We start from the raw sequence: 18,097 nt of genomic DNA on the forward strand, positions 1-18,097 counted from the left end.
CAGTGGGAGATATATGTCAAAGTTGACTCCATGGTTATGCAATTGTGATATTTGGAAATTTGAGATTAGGGCATTAAGAAAATCAACATGGACTATACATTAAAAAAAATAGTAATAAAAGGCTGAGCCCAGTCCATAAATGCTTTTTTGGTCCTTGTTCAAACTTGCTATAATAGGCACTAGGCTGAGCCCAAAAACTTAAAAACATAAAACCCAAATTCAGAAGCTTCTCTTTCTTTCACTTTATCATGTCTGTTCTCCTAATTTCCCAAATTACTTTTATCAAAGGCAAAATGATATTGTAAAATACTTGAACCAAGTCCCATAACAACCATGTACAATACAGGCAACACGGTCATTGGGGAATATACCAAATAAAACATGTACTGAGTTAGAAAGTTGAGTAAGCCCATAGATAACGAGGACAGAACCCATAACAACTCAGCAAAGCTGAGTTTCAAACTTCAGACTTATACCCATGCTGAAAAGCTCCTGGCATAACAATTTGGCGCCATAAGGTACATTAACCTTCACAATATCATCAGCAGATTCACAAATCCGGCAATAGGGGGCCCTAATCTTGCGGCTTGGTGGCACTGTCCGTTCAATCACATTGGCCACATTTTTGCAGTTCTGGCAAATATGCATCTGTGAAGAATCACTGAGAGTAAAAAGTCGCTCGTGCAGGTTTGCAGATGCACCATGAGCTATGAGGCAGTCACGCTCCATCTCACCAAACTTGATACCACCAAAACGCTTACGGTCTGCAACAGGCTGTCTGGTAAGTGGGTGGACAGGCCCAGTGTTGCGAAATTTTACTTTATCTTCAGCCATGTGGATCAACCGCTGATAGAATGTTGGTCCCATAAATATAAGAGAGCGAACCATTTCACCAGTTCGACCATTGCAAACTTTCTCATTTCCCCATCTTGAAAATCCAGCTCTGTCATGCACATTCAATAGAACAAATCATCCTGGCTATCATTTATAGAAAACAAGGAGAAACACACAAATACTAGTGCAAATGAACAGCTCAAATATGAAAATTATCTGTGAGGGAACAAACTCAGTAATGACCCAGAAAAGTATCATATTAACATTCTCTCATTTCTAACTCTAAAGCAACTTGGATAAAATAAAATTTTGAAAAATCTATGCATCAACAATTTCTGCATGGTGCAATGCATTTTATGACAAGAATCAGAGGCATCGTCACCTGTGAAGCTGGTCTGTTATGGCTTCAACAGACAGTGTGGAGAAAGGGGTGGCATATCTCATTGGACCACCACAGGCAATCCCCTTTCCTAAAGCAGCCTCTAAGAGTTGACCAGGAGTTTGTCGTGAAGGAAATGCATGTGGATTTATAACAATATCAGGAACTACTCCGTCTTTTGTGAAGGGGAAGTTCTCTTGGGACTCCAAAAAACCTAGAACACCCTTTTGTCCATGCATGCTTGAGAATTTGTCTCCAAGACATGGAGAACGAACCTGCAGGTAAGTCAGAAGCTTAACCAATGAACAAGTAATATTTTCTGCTATGATATAACAAAGCAAAAGGCGTGATCATCTAAGTATAATCTCCCATGTGGACATGTCATGTGTGCATGTATGAGTATGTAGGAAAACATGCAAGAATAAATAGTCACAAACATACAGATGTTATATTTGTACATGTGCTACAAAGTGTCATGTTTTCACAACTGTACCTGTCTCAGAGACACCACAGCAAAATTTTTTCCCTCATCATTAGAAGATAACACGACTTTCTGAACCATACCCCTTTCAGTGTGCTTCAATTTTATACTATGATCTGCCCCAGATTCTGCAAACCTCCCAATAACGATATCACCACTTTGTAAATTTGCACCAATGAAAGGAAAACCATCATCATCAAGGCTGTCAACACGTCCAATTTTACTCTGTATCTTCCCAAAATTTACAGTATCTTCAAACTTTCGCCTTTTGTCTAATAGTTCCTTATTATCAACATCAGCCTTATAACTTCTGATATGTTCAGATCGAAACATACCCCGCTCTAAAGAGGCACGATTCATTACCAAGGAGTCCTCTTGGTTGTATCCTAGATGAACATTGACTGCTACAATAGCATTCTGACCATTAAACAATTCTGGCTTCGGCAGCATTCCATGATGGCCTCGTGCATATCCAGGTTTTCCAAGACAATCTGCAGTCACAGTCCGAAAAAGTGGCCTTTGGGGATAGTGCAATTGGTGAGACAAAGTGTCCACTCTGATGTTGGGATTTGTTGTGGGAAAGCCAATAGCCTGCTGAGAATGTTTTTGAGCCTGGTATAGGACCCTTCTTGCATGGTCATGATTGGCAAAGGGAATGATTCCACAACTCAAACCTAATAAAAAGGACATATCAAGTTCACAGTGTGTGTACTTCAAAGGTTGTTTTTTATCAACTCCTGCTACAAGAAATTTGATGCCCCATGCAGTGCTGCAGTCCTCTTCCTCTTCAGTTCCAATGAACTCAATAATTCCCTTGTCCAGAAGAGATTGAAAGGTGTAATTTCCCCCTTTAAATGCTTTTATTTTATGTAAATTCTCAACAACTAAAAGGGGACGTAAAATCCTTCCAGCATCAGCAAATATCCGTACTTCCTTTTGCTGTTCATCTCTTTTGATTTCCACCTACCAGAAATCAATACCAAAAACATTAGGAAAGCAACAAACCACATAAAAAAAGAGAAGCAAAGGTCAAACAAAATGGCTATAGCAATCAAAGAACAAAAATAACTAAATATTTATTATTATTTATATATTAAAAAGGAGAACCTGTCGAGGTAATTTCTTCCTCCGCCGCAAACGTCTAAGCTCAGCTACAAACAAATTAGAATCTTCACAGACTCCAACCCATTCTCCATTCAGGAATACTTTATACTTCTCATCCAGTTTAGTATGGGTATCATCAACCAGTTTGTCCATTCCACAATCAAACAATATGTCAATCAGAGGTTCCAATATCTCTGTACTAACAAGTCCAGTAATGGCCAAATTCTTTACAAGTCCACAGTTTTCCCCATCTGGAGTAGAAAGAAAGCAAACCCTACCCCAGTGAGAAGGGTGCCTGCATGCAGTACATTATATTAAGGGAAAAAGAAGCAGCAATTGCAAAACCTTTCATCTAAGCAAATCAAGTGTAATATTCCAAATAAGAGTTGTGATTCCTGGAGCATATATAATCCAATATCTCCATAAATTCTTTCCGCCAACAACTATTTGACCTTACCCTGCTTAAAATTATCCAGTTTTCCAAGAGCCAGCATATGGTGAGTTATATGTGACTTATGTAGTTAATCAATCAATTAACCATAGTTTATTTTGGCTATAGAGTTAGCATATCAGATTGATATAATGCATGAGAAACAACTACTATTGACTTACGGGTATCTAGCATCTCCAACCTTCCCTGTGTACTGAACCTGCTGTCGTGTTTTTCGCAAATCAACCATCGTTTGCAATGGATTTGTACGCCCCAGATTTGCCACAACACCAGATATTCTTTCCATCCTCTTAAATGGATGTGACCATGCCCCAGTTGAGAATGCTCTCGATAGACCATTTGTGACTATAGAAGCATCCAGATAATGCTCAATTGGGCGCACATCACGATCTCCATAGAGGTCTTTTTGCAGAGCCTTGGCCATCCGCCTCCGTGCATGTGCAATGTGTACTTTTAGCTCTCGATCAAGCAACTCACCGGCCAACTCAAATCTCTTGTTCCTGAAACTATCCCGATTATCACATTTTCTTTGGCCACTGTATGCCTGCAAAAGACACTTTACCATGTAACCCAGAAAGCGAGCCTTTTGCCTAGGGCTATGCAGACTGGGAAACAGATATAGGCTAATACAGTCTTCAGTTTCCCCTGGCGGAAATCGAGTTCCTTGTATTTGTTTAATCACATACCCAAGAGCTTCCCTATCATTGCGAAACCCCTCACACTTCTCATCAGCATCATGAATTGAGGCAAAGAAGATATTTACAATGCTGGCATCTTCTGTATTATAATCAATCAAATCTATAACTTCTTTGTCTGAAGTGATGCCGAGTGCAAAAAACAATATCCATAAAGGGATCTCTGTTGACAAAAAATACACATTGAGGCCTTTCTTTTCTCCTTTAATGTCCTCAACTTTAGAAAGATCTACTAGTCTAACAATTAATCTATTCCTCTTAATTTCACTCTTATAGGAAACTGTCCAGCTCTGAATATTTGAAATCCATAGTCTCTTCAAACAAACTTGCTCTTGTGCTATGAAAACCTGCAATAAGAAAAAGGATGGAAAATCAAAATATTTGATCAATGAAATTTTTTGAGAATTAATTGCACAATCCTTCAATGGAGGTGCAACACTAATGTAAAAAAATGAACAGACTGCAAAAGCAATAGACTAATATAGCAAAGCCTAGCAAAAATTTATTTTATTTCAAGTTTCAACCACAATATAGACAAGAAGAATGGTGGGAGATTAACCACAAATCTAAACCAAGGACAAGCAATTCAAATAACTAATTGAACATGTGTAGTTCTTGCAAGTACTAGCCATCTTGAATTCCAAGCTTCAGGGAGAAATAAGATTAATTTGGTTTTTCATCAAAGAAATCCATTCGGTATGCACAAATTCCCCCTGAAATGCCTTATCTAGGAAATGCAGGTTTAATTATGCGGTAAAAGAGAGAAGGAAAAAACTAAAAGCAAACTTTAAACTCACCTTCTCTGCTCCCTTGATCAAAAAGTAACCACCATGATCAAAGTCACAATCAGATCTTTCAGCTGTCTTCATCCAGCAAAGATCAGACTTCACCATCACAGGTATCCTCCCAATTATAATATCCCTGTTATCAGTACTCAGAACCACCTTGTCAACAAACTGATCTTTCCCAGTTTTGAACTTGTCACTTCTAATGACTTTCTGAGTGTACACCTGATGTATTTGCAGAAAAATAACAGAAATTGAACAGTTATTGGGAAGAGGAGAAAGCAATTTATAACATTCTCCATAGCATTCTTCCCTGGGAAATGGGAAGTGAAAAAGAAAATGCCATGGTTGCACAAACACAAAGCAATAATATCATGTTGCTTTCTGAAATGCGATCAAGTTGCTAAGTCTCAAAATTCATTTATTGAGCATTGAGCATCTTAATTAATATAACTTCTAGTAGCTTTAGTCCGTTAAAATTGAGTATTATGCATCAGGAACCACCCCATCAAATAAAGCACATACCATATCCAAGCAAGCATAAATAATAGATGCAAAAAAACAAGGAGAAACTCAAAGCTCAATGTAACAGAAGTAAATTATCGTACTCACCTCAACAGTAACATTCACTTTCATCCTGGATGAATATGTCATATTTTGAAGTCTGGCATGCCTAGGTAGCATATTATGATCGGTACCATCTGAACCACCCCAAAAACTCGGTTTATCGAGAGTAACCTTCCCAAACCTAACTGAAGCATATCTCCATTCATTCTCTCCCTTCTTGGATGGATCATATCCAGGCTCAACAACTAACTCACCGAAGGAATCAAAGGCTTTCTGCAAACCATTGCCGATGAAGTCATTGTAGGAGTTGATCTGGTGGCTAATAAGACCATACTCGTTAAAAAATAAAGTTGCAGCCCTTTTACAGAAATCTTTCAAGTATGGTTCACCCATTTCGCTTAAGCTAGTGTTTAATTCCATAAAATCAACATCATCATCGGAATCATAATCATCGTCATCATCATCATTATTCATATCTATATCCATATCAAACCCATTCGAGAGCTTCTCGCCCTTGTTACTAGTTCCTATGTCTTCTTCCATAGCATCCACTGACTCCCCCATTTTAATTCAAAATCTGAGAAGAAAAACAAACGGATACAGACATCAGTAACAATCAATTTTAAACCTTTACAACGTTGTTCAAAATCAACCCCAAAAATAATGCTCAAATAAAGCAATAGCCAATCTTCCATGCGAACTCATACTCACACCTCACAACAATTTAAAAATAAGAGGGAAAGAAAAAAAAAAAAGAAAAAAGAAAAAAGCGAAGTGTTAAAAGAGGCTGCACAAAAGAACAGCGAGAGATAAAAATTAAAAAACTTACAATGACTTCCAAAGAAAGCACTTCTCAGTGGAGAAACAGCCAAACACCCTTTCCGTTTAAGAAAATTCCGTGACTAACAAACAGTTAAGTGTACAATGTGGGTGGAATTTCTAGGGTTTTGTTTTTTATTTTATGATCTTCTCAACGCAACACAGAACGCAGGAGCTAGTGAAAAATTACCTTCCGTCTCACCGTCCGAACAGAGCCTGTGTCCGGAGTAAAGAAGCGAGCAGAGAAGACGAGGGAAAAGCAAAGTCCTTCGATAATGACACCTGGGAAACTGGGGACCATTTGTCAGTACTCAGTACTCAGTACTCAGTACTCGATACTCGCTGGTCGCTACCACTTTTTTAACTCTGGCAAATTACTATAAAGTTCTTAAGATTTTATCAAAATTATTATTTTATCCATGTTATTTAAAAAGTTATTATGAAGTTTCTAAAATTTGATATGTTAAAATTAAGATACTACTAGCTTCTCGTACTTTATATAATTTAATATATATTAAACTTATTTTCGATTTTATATAGTCCATAAATATAAATAAATAATATTCAAACTTAATTTAATAAATATAATTAATATTTTATAAACTTTGATTATGATATAAAATCATTTTCTATTTTAAATGATAATAGCAATAATAATTAATAACAAACAATAGTTTATAAATTGTTATTTCATTTTCTCAATATATATATATATAATTAAAATAGTATTTAAAGTGAAAATATTAAATCTTTTCATATTTAATTTTCAATAACTATAAAATTGACTTTCCAATTTAATTAAAGATTCTAATTTGAATACTTTTAATTAAAAAATTCAGCTAAATTATTTTATAGATGAAACGCTGATTCAAATTGCCAGTTTAGGCAAATTTCAAATTTTCCTTTCCCTTTAAACTTATATCAGCTTATGCATCGATATGTTAAATTCAGTTCTTGAAATCATTGGTTTCAAACTTATTTTGATTTAATTTTAGTTCGAACCAAACCAAATTGTAAGGCTAAGGCCTTACTGAAAAAAATAACGGAAACGATAACATTTTGTAAAAGCCCAATTCGACAATATAATCCAACAATAAAAGCCCACAGTAGCCAATTTGGTCCTCTATCCCAAACCGAAACATTTCCGTTTTCTTATCTTGGAAAACACTTATCCATTCATGGTACATACATGCACCCGTTTAAAGGAATTTTTGTCTCCGTCTTCACCGTATTTTCTAAATTTAGATCTTTTCGAAAAAATTAGTTATTTTAGTAATTATTAATTTTTTTAATATTTTTAAATTTCGATCTATTTAATAAAATTTATTTTGATAGTTACTATTTTTTTTTAATATCTTTTAACTGTAAACTATTTTAATAATTTTTTATAAAGCGAGTTTTTATATTTCTACATCTAGAATCCAATTTATATCCAGTACTAATAGGAAAAGAAATATTGTTGAAAGGAAAAATTTGAAGAACCCTAGAACAAAATGAGAGGTAGCTAACTAACTTCTAGGAGAGACATAATTAACTAACCTAAAAGCACATGGGTCATATATTCCGCGGAACTGCGTGCATGCCGAGGTTGTATGTCTTTTTCCAACATACTCAAGTCCAAACCATTTGAGCCTCTTAGAGGTTTTGACTAAGGAGCACGTAGATCCCAACCGGAAGCTTCTCGAGCTCAAGCTCTTACTTTTTTAGTTAGCTTTTACTTTTCTAATTAGAAATCAACGTAACGTGAAATTCGTTCAAGAACCTACCGTTTCGAACACAACCGGTACATTTGAACATAACCAAACTGCTCTACCTCATATGATGAAGAGAAGAACTGGGATAGACAAACACGTGATGAAGAGAAGAACTGGTATAGACAAACAAAGATTGAATGTGCCCCCTATGCTAAAAGTTAAACATTATATTAGTTAATTTTTTACAAATAACTACTTTAATCTCTAAAAATTACTTCAAATACTATATTATTAAATACTATAAAAAAATATAATATAATTATTTAACCGGTCAAAATACTAAAAATTATTTCAAAAGCTGCCCATAAGAGTTTTAATTAAGTTGAACAACTACACATGCTCTTATATGTTTTCTTGGAGAAAAATGTCCCACATAAATAGTTTCGCACCTACCCTTCTCCTAACTGATATTGTTCGTTGGCTTGCGCATGATATGTTTTCAAGAGTAGTTTTTTTAGATATTTGTCTTAGTTAGTTCTTAATACTCTTTATTTTGTATAATAATAATAATAAAAAAAAAAGGAATAAAAGTTATTAGCAATTAAATCTAATCACCATGCAGCATGTGCTCGACCGTCAAGAAAAATGAAGTTTCTTAAAAATTATTCATCTTTTATCTTTTTTTTTTTTTTTTTCTATGATTGAGAACACTTTTATTTCAATAAAAGTTTTTATATTCATTGGTTTGATCATGGGTGAGGGCATGAATCAGTCTAAGCAAGTGAATCTCAAATTACCAACACAAACGATAAAATTATATAAAAAAAATTCAATTTCTCTGTAAGACAATACATTAATCAGCACTAAAATGCCATTGATCGCAGACAAAGAAATAAGGTTTTGAATGTAATGATCAGTGACAACGAAATAACTTCTTCAATTAATCTAATCGGCGGAGAAGATACTGAACTTGAACCTGTTTGGTGAGTGGCATTATCCATTCATCATACAGTCGAGACACTACAGAAGGATCAACCTTGCACTTTTCACTGGTAAAATTGGTGTCGAGACTCACTTCTCGTCCGAACACCAGTGCCTTCTTCTCTACCCTCTTCTTCACCATCTCTTCTACTTTCTCAAATGTCAACAACTTCATCAGAGCATTCTTGTCCTGCAAATAACAAAAATATACAATCTTTATTAATTACCCAAACAAAAATACAATCTTAGAAATGATCACAAATTACTAGTTCAAATTAAGGGTATTTTACAAATTTTCATTTGAGCAATGAAACCTTTTGGTTAGGAACCCTTAGCATATGATACCTGAGCAAGAATCGCAGGTTCATATTCTTTTGGAGATTCCCTGAATTTAACTTCAGCTACATATTTTCCATAGTGGATTCTTCTAGAGATAGCCTACAGAAAGAAATTTAAGTTTTCTTAGTTAATATAAACCCCCCAAAAAGTTATCAAATAGCATAATTTGCAAAATAATTACCTGTAAACAATCAAGATCACTAGCAGCAGTTGATGCATAGTTACCATCATCACCCTTGTCAACGAACAATGGAAGCAGTTGGTTGAAATACATATCCCATATGGTCTTACTCATGTTAATGGAGACAGCTGCAGGATACAGAATCTGTAAAAAAAGATCATAATACTTCTTAATAGTTTCTCTATCAAAATATATAACGTTCGGTCCATTCTTAATAGTTTCTCTATCAATTCTCTTCAAATTCATAGAATCCAGGTACAACAAAAACCTCAGCTTTGGAGAAAATAATTATACCTTGGGATACTTTGTAGTTGGCATTATTGGGGATGGTAAACCATCAGGAAAAAATGGGTTTTCTTCTGGATTCTCATACCTTCCTGCCTGTATTTATACCAAGGTGTTCCGTTTCAAAAACCATCTTAGACCCATAAATGAGGAAGGAAATGCAAAAGAAAAAGAAAACGTTGACAAAGAGCAGATTCAATAAAAACAAAAAATTAATCATTTTTAATTAGAAAAAGACAACTAAAAAGCAATAGCAATAGAACCGGAAAGACTTTTTATATATAAATTAATATATGGCATTTGCTTTACCTTTGCTTGAACAGCCTCTGTTTCCTTAACAATGAAGTGAACCAAGGAACCAGAAAACCCAGGAACCAAACCTGAATTTTGATCGTACAATGGAGAATTTAAGGGAAATCTTGCTCTCTCTATCAGATTAAAAATGATTGTATCCTCTTGTCTTATTAAAGAGTCTCTCACTGTGTCAAGGTTAAAGGCATTCCCAGAACCAGATACAGAACTGCTATCCGCCATTGCCGTATTATATCTACTCAGACACATTAAACAAAGAATCAGTAATAATAGCAGATCCATTTTTGCAGAATGCAGAAGAGTACGGGACCATATATGGGTTCAATAATGGGATTATAAATTTAGAAGGACCCTACAAGATGATTGACCACAGCCACAAAAAAAAAGAAAATCAACGATAAATTGTATAGAAATGGAAAAAGAAGAAAACAATTAATGCATTATTATCTTCATTGTCATTTATGTGTGAAATACAAAAAGAAAATAAATTTAAAAAAAAAAAAAAAACGAAGTCTTAAGAAGGAAAGCTTACACGTCAAAAACGCGCAAAAATTTAATTGCAGAAGAAATCAACGGCTGTGAAAAGAGAGATACTCGGAACTAACACTGATTTTAGAACCAAACCTGTAACAAAGAATCCAACTTTCCGATATTTTCTGGGAAACCAAACAGAGAAATCAAGAAATCCGGAGAGACAACCTTCAAATCCCTGTCTGATAACCCCTTCTAATTTTCAATTTCTTCTGTCATTACTGTTGGTTAAGACTTAAGATCACTTAAATATAGAAAACAAAACAAAAAACAAAAGAAAACAGGACGTGAAGAGAGCGCGTATTTGGCGTGGCGTAGCGTGATTGCACGAACATGACGCTTGCGTGGAAAGACAACGGTGGTGGAGGCATCGCCATTAAATGGAACAATACAATCTTTGTCCTTTCTTTTTTAACTTGCAACTGTTTAAAAATATCAAACCATTTAACTACATATCATTAAATCAATTGACGTGTTATAACTTCAGATCTAAATTTTCACTTGTTGGAGGGTTGTTTGGTTGAATGACAAGCAACAATAATACAGTTAGTCAACACCCAAAAGAAAATCAGTTAACTGATAAATAAATTAGAAAACTGTAACTTTCTCAAAATTGCATAAATTACTTTATTCTCATTTATATTATTAACTTTGACATTAATCTAACTTAATTACTATTGTCGTAAGATTATTAAAAATAATTTATAACAATCAGCAAAATGAATAATTTATAATTTATAACAATCAACAAAGTAATTTATACATTCAAGTTAATAAATTTCCTTGACCCATTCAAGTTAATAAATATAGGAAATCGTATAAATTCAATTATTATATTAAAAAAATATATAAGCTATAATGATTTAAAAAGAGTGTAACTGACAACAAAATAACAAGGTGATACGTAACGTACAATGAATATATGCATTCTAACTTATTTTCCACAACATGATTCTGCAATGATGGCCTCAACAATTGATGCCAATGCCTTTCTCTTATGGAAAATTTCTATCCATGAAATTAAAAGCAACTAAATAAACTTAATTTGCTGCAAAAAAAAAAAAAAAATTAAACCTCTTCTCATATAAAGCATGTAGAACTGCAAAATTAATAAAACCGCTAAAAGAGAAAATGAACATTAACTAAAATGAGACGAAACTAATTGAGCAAGTGGTTATAGATTTGCGTTTAAATTGCTAGAAGCACGACTAATAAAATATTCTTAGAAATTGATTTCCGGCATTTGGAAATAGAAAATGGCAATGAGAAAGAAGATGCAGAAATTGTTTTGATCAACAAACTTATGGCCAGATAAATTTTTTTCTATGTCTTTCAGTTTTTAGGAAACAATGAGAAAAATATAAAGCTTATTCAAATTTGAAACTCTGCTCGCGTTAGTAAGAGATTCAAATTTTTTGAAATAGATAAATTAAAAATTTTATTAAAAAAGGGCAAAACAATTGTTAAAAAAAAAAAAGAGATTAAAAAATCAGAAATTTGTAAAAAAGCAAAAAAGTGAATGCTGAAATAATTTCATCGAAGATGTGTATTTCGAAAAGTATAATTCCATAAGATACGTCATCTTATACCAAACCAAAATTTAGTAAAGTAAACAACTTTTCTGGAAATGATTTACTATGTTTTATTACTTTGTCTTTCATTGTCCAATAGTACAAATATGTGTGACGAGAAACACGTGGCTATAATGGGAGTTGCACTTGCACTTATCATGTTAGGCAGGCAAAAGGAAGAGCTTCTACCCACTTACGTGGTTTGGTGGGTTCTCCTGATGACACCATTAAGGATTGGAAAGAAGTATAGAACATTATCTATGCCAATTGCCAAACGTTTAGGCAAAACATTCCTTACTTTTTTTTTCTTTTTCTTTTTCTTTTTCCTCCCTTTCTTTGTTTAATTCGGATAAAATATTAGTTCAAGAAAAGGGAATCACAAACTCAATTTATGGTATATAAGATGTGAATTAATGGAGTATGAATCAGATTCCATTCATCACAACCATATCCACACAATTGATGGCTCATATAAAATTGAATCCATACCGGGAAGTCAGCAATATATAATCCACATTCATATTCCAACAAAATTACTCAAAATTTTTGGCCCAAAATCATACTTACAATTGCAATGCCAAACAAACTCATACTCACATATAAGAGAAATAGATGTAGGCACTGCTAGGCAACAACGTTTTGACTAAATCAAAATCCTATTTTTATTATTTAAAGCGTTCTGTAGCATAATGAATTTGAAAAAATAGATCAATAACATTACTCTTTTGTATGTTGGAACGCTGGTTAAACAATTGAAGTTACCGGTACAACTAACAATTATTAAAACAATGCACAAAAAAGGTTCACTCAAAAACATAAATTGATGATGACAAATGGGGAAATAATTGTACATGCACAATAATCACCCAAACAATTGTCACTCGAGAAGAGTTTGCACTTCAAATGGCAATCATGTTACACTTTTTTTTCATCAATTTGCCAATTAACTTTCTCATTTCCCATTGTGTATGCATCAGATAAATTAACAATCTAAAGGCAAATCATTTCATCAGAAAACACCATTTACAGTTATAAATACATGATATAATCAACATCTCACTCTGAAAAACTGTCATACATTTGAAGCTCACCTAGAGAAGTGGACTGTGAAGGTTCCATAGCATGGTGTGAAATTAGCATTGCCGTGTCTTTCCACCATGAAACCTCCATTTCTTTCTCATAAAGCTCCTGCTTGAGGCATTCTAAAGCAGCTTCTAGCTCTCTTATTTCTTCTTGCTGTCTTTCTTCCAATAATTCATGCAACCTTCTTTCCAATTCATTTGGAGGAACTCCACAGTCAGTGCTTGAGTCTTGAAGTTGAGGATCAATTACTTCTCCAGAACTCATGGCCTGACTTTTTGAGGAAGCAGTGTGTTCATCACTGGCTCGCTCCCATTCCTGACATCAAACAGTTAGCGGATGCAGCTACGAATATGAAACAGGAAGAACAGCTAAAAAAACATAAATCTTTTAAACAGTGCAGACTGTGCAGGAAACAAGTAAATCTTGATTGTTAGTAGAACTTCTATGAGAAAATTGAGAACATAGGATCCAATCCAAACAAATGATGTGTATGCTCTGAAGAGGGAAATGAATGCAATTCTTGAAATATGATCCTAATTTTTCATTTGTTTAACAAGAAATCCAAAATTATTTTTGTATTTTATATTCGAATAAGGCTTAATTGTTATTGTTGTTGCTGTTTTAACATTTCCTTGAGTACAATTCTTCATATACCCAACAAATTTCATTTCCTTTAATCAAATTGTAATTGGGACAGATATCCGAAATCTTCTTGAAAGACTGGATTTGTTATCTTTTAAAAATGAACTTGGAATATGATTTATGGTATTGCGTTTCCATTCCCATTCCATTTCAAAGCTGAAGCAAACATGCCATGAGAGAAAACATACTAATATTCTAATTCAAGGCACTTGCCATCCATGCGAAGAGTTTTACCCACTAGAGCAATGAAATTGGACCCATTTGCTGTGAGTCCATCAAAAATTTCTTTGTTCACAGGAGAATAACATTGATCCCAGAAGAACCATAAAACACACAAGTAACTTACCTTTATCCTCAGTTGCTCTGTATCTTTCATCAACTTCTCCGTATCCAAACGAAGCTGTAAACGTTGTAGCTCTACTTCAAGTTCTGCCTCAAGCCGATTCCTTCCTTGTTCTAGACACTCTTCTTTTTCAGGTGTTTCCCACTTCAAAGACTGATCACAAACTGTAAACGTCGAAGACTCGGCCAAAATTTGAGTTTCACAATCTCCACCTTCTCCGGCATCTGTGTCTAAATAGGCGAATACATCGTTGGGTTCGGACTGCTTAAATAGCTCGTTTTGCTTAAGCAATTCCTCTCTGGTATTTTGAAGAAGGTTCTCCATTTGCATTCGCATCTCAATCATTCTATGAAGTTCGGTTTTACTTGCTGCAACTAGATATAAAAGACAACACCCAACTCCCATATTGAAAGAAGCATCGATCCTACTCTGTCCTGTCGAAAACAAAAATAATCCCAGCTTAATTAAGTCAAAAACAATCTTAAAATTTCTAAAACTCTGTACCGGAAACACAAAAATCTGACTTACCACTATCGGTTGCCGGACTCTCCAAACCTCCGCCATTAAATCCATTCATCGAACATCTTGCCTGCACAGTCACATCACCCAATCCTTTCTCTTCTTCCTCTCTCTTGCTCTCTTTCTCTCTTTTCACACTTTCCTCCGCGATTCTCTTCACCCTAGCCCGCCTCAGACTCGAGAGCCACCGAGCAACGATCCGGCGGGGCGAGTAGCAGGTTATGCTTCTGAGGATCTCGCTAGACCCATCCATCAAAGAATTCTCATCTAAATCATCGTCGTCACCGGCGAGTAAGATATCGGCTATGCGCAAGGGAGGCCGGGTTCGGTCCTGAGACGATGAAGAAGAAAGAGGTGCATTACTGAGTTTATAATTGAAAACGGGCTTCATATGAGAATCGTGATTTTGGTACAGAGGACAGCAAAGGAATTAAATGCGATGATTCAGTGACAGAGCGGAGCTTTTCAAGTAAGGAGGAATTGGGAGGGAAAAGTCTAATTTTTATGCTAGTTTCGTATTTTATGATTATCTGTATTTAATAATATTTAATTATGAGCGACAAACAAAATCTAAATTTTTAAAAAAAAAAAAACAAAATTTATACTATATTTTTGTCCATTTAATTATTTATTTTTTTTGGCCAAAAATATTCATCATCACAATAAATAAAGATTTCCGACATGTTGCTGTCCCAATTTTAAATAAAAAATAAATTTTCGGATAACTATAAATTTCATTTAAACATATTGCCTTCTTATTTTATACTTAAAATTCATTAACTTCAATGATTTGTGCTCCTTTTAAATTTATAACTCATTTGTAAATTCTACTTAATTAGTCAAAATGCAAACAATTTTTATAGAATTAAATATATAAAATTCCGCCATTTATACTAAATCCGTAAATAAAACCCAGAAAAATTCGTAGAAGTTATTTATATGAAATAAATTCTTAAATATATTTCTCAATACAAAACTTATAAAATATATTAAAATGAGTATAAAACGAGTCTTAGAAATCATTTGTTTTGATTAAATGTTAAATACAAATCAACAATTTATTAAATTCAACATTTCTAATAAATTTTCATATCGTAATTAAATAAAAGTTAAAATTTATAAAATGTATTTTAAAATGTGTGTGCATTCTTAAATCCCTAATATTTGCTTCTACGTTTCATCAATAATACTGTGGACTCTAGACAAATCTGTCAAAATGTGGCACCTCGTGATTTTTATTTTATATTCCATTCACGTAAATATTATAATTTTTATAGTGAAATATTAAATAAAAAGAACATAATATATTTATCATTTTTCTCAACAACTTATTATTATTTATATTATATTATAAAAATCGATGAAACCATGTTTAAAATAAAAAATAAACAATTATAATGAGTACGAATGTGCAACGCACATTAAATATAATCATTATTAAAAGTTTGTATTATTATGTAGTTTTTTATATTAAAATTTATTTTAAAATGAATGAAAATCTGTTGTTTTAATAAAATTCTTATTATTAAAAAACAATTAAAGAACATTAAATTTAAATTCAAAATTCTTCTAATAATACGTACATACAAATGCAGTTAAAAAAAAAAAAAACAATATCTTAATAATGGAATTTTTAATTAAAGAAGAATTGTAATTTGAACTTCTGGTGTCACGATGGTCAGGGGCGGCATTATTAATTCGGTAGCGCGCCTGGTGACATCAGTGCATATAATTTAAAATTTTACGTGCTGTCTTTTTTTTTGTTTGTTTAAATATAATATTCAGATTACAATAAAATATATATATATATATATATATATATATATAATAAATATGTTTTTTTATTCCTAAAAAAAAAAATACATATTTGAATCTCCACATGATAAGTAGCTGAAATTACTAAAGAAGTTAAAAAAAAAAAACGTGAAAATGACTTGAAAACATAAAAGAAAAATCCATTTTTGTCAATAAGAGCTCTAACTTGTTAAAAGTATATTTAAGCTAACAAACATTTTAAAATAATGATTATTTATTGTTAAAAGTATATTTATTGTTTATAGTTACCAAAATGTGCTCCATCTTAATAGTATTTACACTCCCCCACCTATAATTTTTTTGTCAATTAATTAATATTCTAGTTGGGATGATTTTTATAAAATGGTTTGGTAATTAGAAGGATATGTCTAGAGCAGGTTCCTTTATGCATATCAAGGGAATGCATCCACATTCTCAAACAGTAAATCCAATTAATACACGTATAACCTAACAATAAATCCATCCAGACTCAAAATTGGAAAAATAAATTCAAAAAAATAGCATAAAAATTATTTATATACGGGCAACTTTAGCTTTGACCAATCTTCAATTTTTAGCTTTGAAGCATCAAAGCAGCATCCCACATGCAACTGTCAAAAAAATTAATAATTAGATGGGCCTACTTTAAAATTCTAACTTAGCAACGCAGTTAGTGATAATCCTATGGATTGTAGGAGATTTTTATTTTTAATATTTGCATCAGATGTCCAGGTAACAGTCTATAAATTTAATTAATCCTCATTCGTTCTCGAAGATAAAGGGGTTATTGCGGAGGAATTTGTATCACGGAAAATGAACCCATAACTCAAGTCATATTAATCAATTCTGTAAGTACTTTTTATCGTTAAGGTATATGTTCGGATTAAGATTTTATTTAATAATGTTATCAGAAAACAATGCATAAAACAAGTGGGAAAAGTTATTTTACTTAATTATACTTTTTAGTAACTAAAGTACAAACAAAAGGGGCAGATTTGAAGGCTTAATTAAATATTTACATGCTTAATTATGCAATTTTTAATTAACAATAGTGTATGTGATAGTGACATTTTGGACCAAACTTAAGTGAAATTAAAGTTTTCCATTCCTTTTCGATTTCTCACTTTAATGATTTTAGGTTACTAAAATTTATAAATAACAACGGATAAATCACAGTTTTCAATGTGGTTTAGAAACGACAGAGAAAGCTTTTTCTTATAAGTCAAAGGAAAGCTTTCCGTCGCATTTAAACGATAGAAAAATGATTAAGCCCATATAGCCCAACACTTCACAGGCCCAATACAGTCTGAACACGCTTAATATGACTAAACTACCCTTACGAGCAACTTAAAAATTTCTATTTCTATCGATTTAGTTAACCCACAGACTTAATCTAGAAATCTATCACAATAATTTATAAAAAATTCAAAAAATAAAAAGTTACATAATAATTGACTAAATTATTAATATTATTTGATTTGAATAAATTCGGTTTGAATATAATTAAAAAGCTAAAGGTAAAAGCAAAATAAAAAAGTAGCGCGCATGTGCAATATTAGAAAAAGATGAATTATCAATAATGAGTCCTTTTATATTTCGTGTTGCTTTGAAATGTTATCACTAAGAAAATAGTAAAAGTAGCATTATCCTAAACAAAAGCGACGGATTTATGTCTTAATCTAAGGTCTGATGAGTAAATGTATTCAC

At 33.0% G+C, this 18,097-nt stretch overlaps 3 protein-coding genes across 6 annotated transcripts; all 3 read right to left on the reverse strand.

The window, feature by feature from the left end:
• Positions 1 to 218: 218 nt before the first annotated feature.
• LOC105637554 (DNA-directed RNA polymerases IV and V subunit 2) lies at positions 219 to 6,461 on the reverse strand. Of its 2 annotated transcripts, none has more exons than XM_089725499.1 (8): positions 6,306 to 6,461; positions 5,342 to 5,873; positions 4,742 to 4,954; positions 3,411 to 4,291; positions 2,802 to 3,093; positions 1,707 to 2,657; positions 1,217 to 1,488; positions 219 to 943 (listed from the first exon to the last, which is right to left on the reverse strand). In XM_089725499.1, exons 2-8 carry the CDS (start codon positions 5,858 to 5,860, stop codon positions 442 to 444), a joined length of 3,630 nt encoding a protein of 1,209 aa, XP_089581625.1. In that variant the 5' UTR covers positions 5,861 to 5,873; positions 6,306 to 6,461; the 3' UTR covers positions 219 to 441. The 2 variants fall into 2 exon arrangements, with proteins under 2 accessions (XP_089581625.1, XP_012076429.3); XM_012221039.4 differs by having other exon boundaries at positions 6,126 to 6,451.
• Positions 6,462 to 8,602: 2,141 nt separating this feature from the next.
• On the reverse strand, positions 8,603 to 10,799 carry CM2 (chorismate mutase 2). 3 transcript variants are annotated; one of them, XM_012221043.4, is made up of 6 exons: positions 10,532 to 10,799; positions 9,905 to 10,142; positions 9,605 to 9,691; positions 9,311 to 9,454; positions 9,136 to 9,228; positions 8,603 to 8,980 (listed from the first exon to the last, which is right to left on the reverse strand). In XM_012221043.4, exons 2-6 carry the CDS (start codon positions 10,127 to 10,129, stop codon positions 8,750 to 8,752), a joined length of 780 nt encoding a protein of 259 aa, XP_012076433.1. In that variant the 5' UTR covers positions 10,130 to 10,142; positions 10,532 to 10,799; the 3' UTR covers positions 8,603 to 8,749. The 3 variants fall into 3 exon arrangements, with proteins under 3 accessions (XP_012076433.1, XP_012076432.1, XP_012076431.1); XM_012221042.4 differs by having other exon boundaries at positions 10,440 to 10,795; XM_012221041.4 differs by lacking the exon at positions 10,532 to 10,799 and having other exon boundaries at positions 9,905 to 10,405.
• Positions 10,800 to 12,811: 2,012 nt separating this feature from the next.
• LOC105637557 (protein POLAR LOCALIZATION DURING ASYMMETRIC DIVISION AND REDISTRIBUTION) lies at positions 12,812 to 15,077 on the reverse strand. Its single transcript, XM_012221044.4, has 3 exons — positions 14,606 to 15,077; positions 14,081 to 14,511; positions 12,812 to 13,407 (listed from the first exon to the last, which is right to left on the reverse strand). The coding sequence occupies exons 1-3, from the start codon at positions 14,985 to 14,987 to the stop codon at positions 13,066 to 13,068; spliced, it is 1,155 nt and encodes a 384-aa protein (XP_012076434.1). The 5' UTR covers positions 14,988 to 15,077; the 3' UTR covers positions 12,812 to 13,065.
• Between the last annotated feature and the right edge of the window lie 3,020 nt (positions 15,078 to 18,097).

Source organism: Jatropha curcas, chromosome 8 (assembly GCF_041381405.1).
Source record: "Jatropha curcas cultivar XTBG-Jc1 chromosome 8, XTBG_Jcur_1.0, whole genome shotgun sequence".
NCBI classification, from domain to species: domain Eukaryota; kingdom Viridiplantae; phylum Streptophyta; class Magnoliopsida; order Malpighiales; family Euphorbiaceae; genus Jatropha; species Jatropha curcas.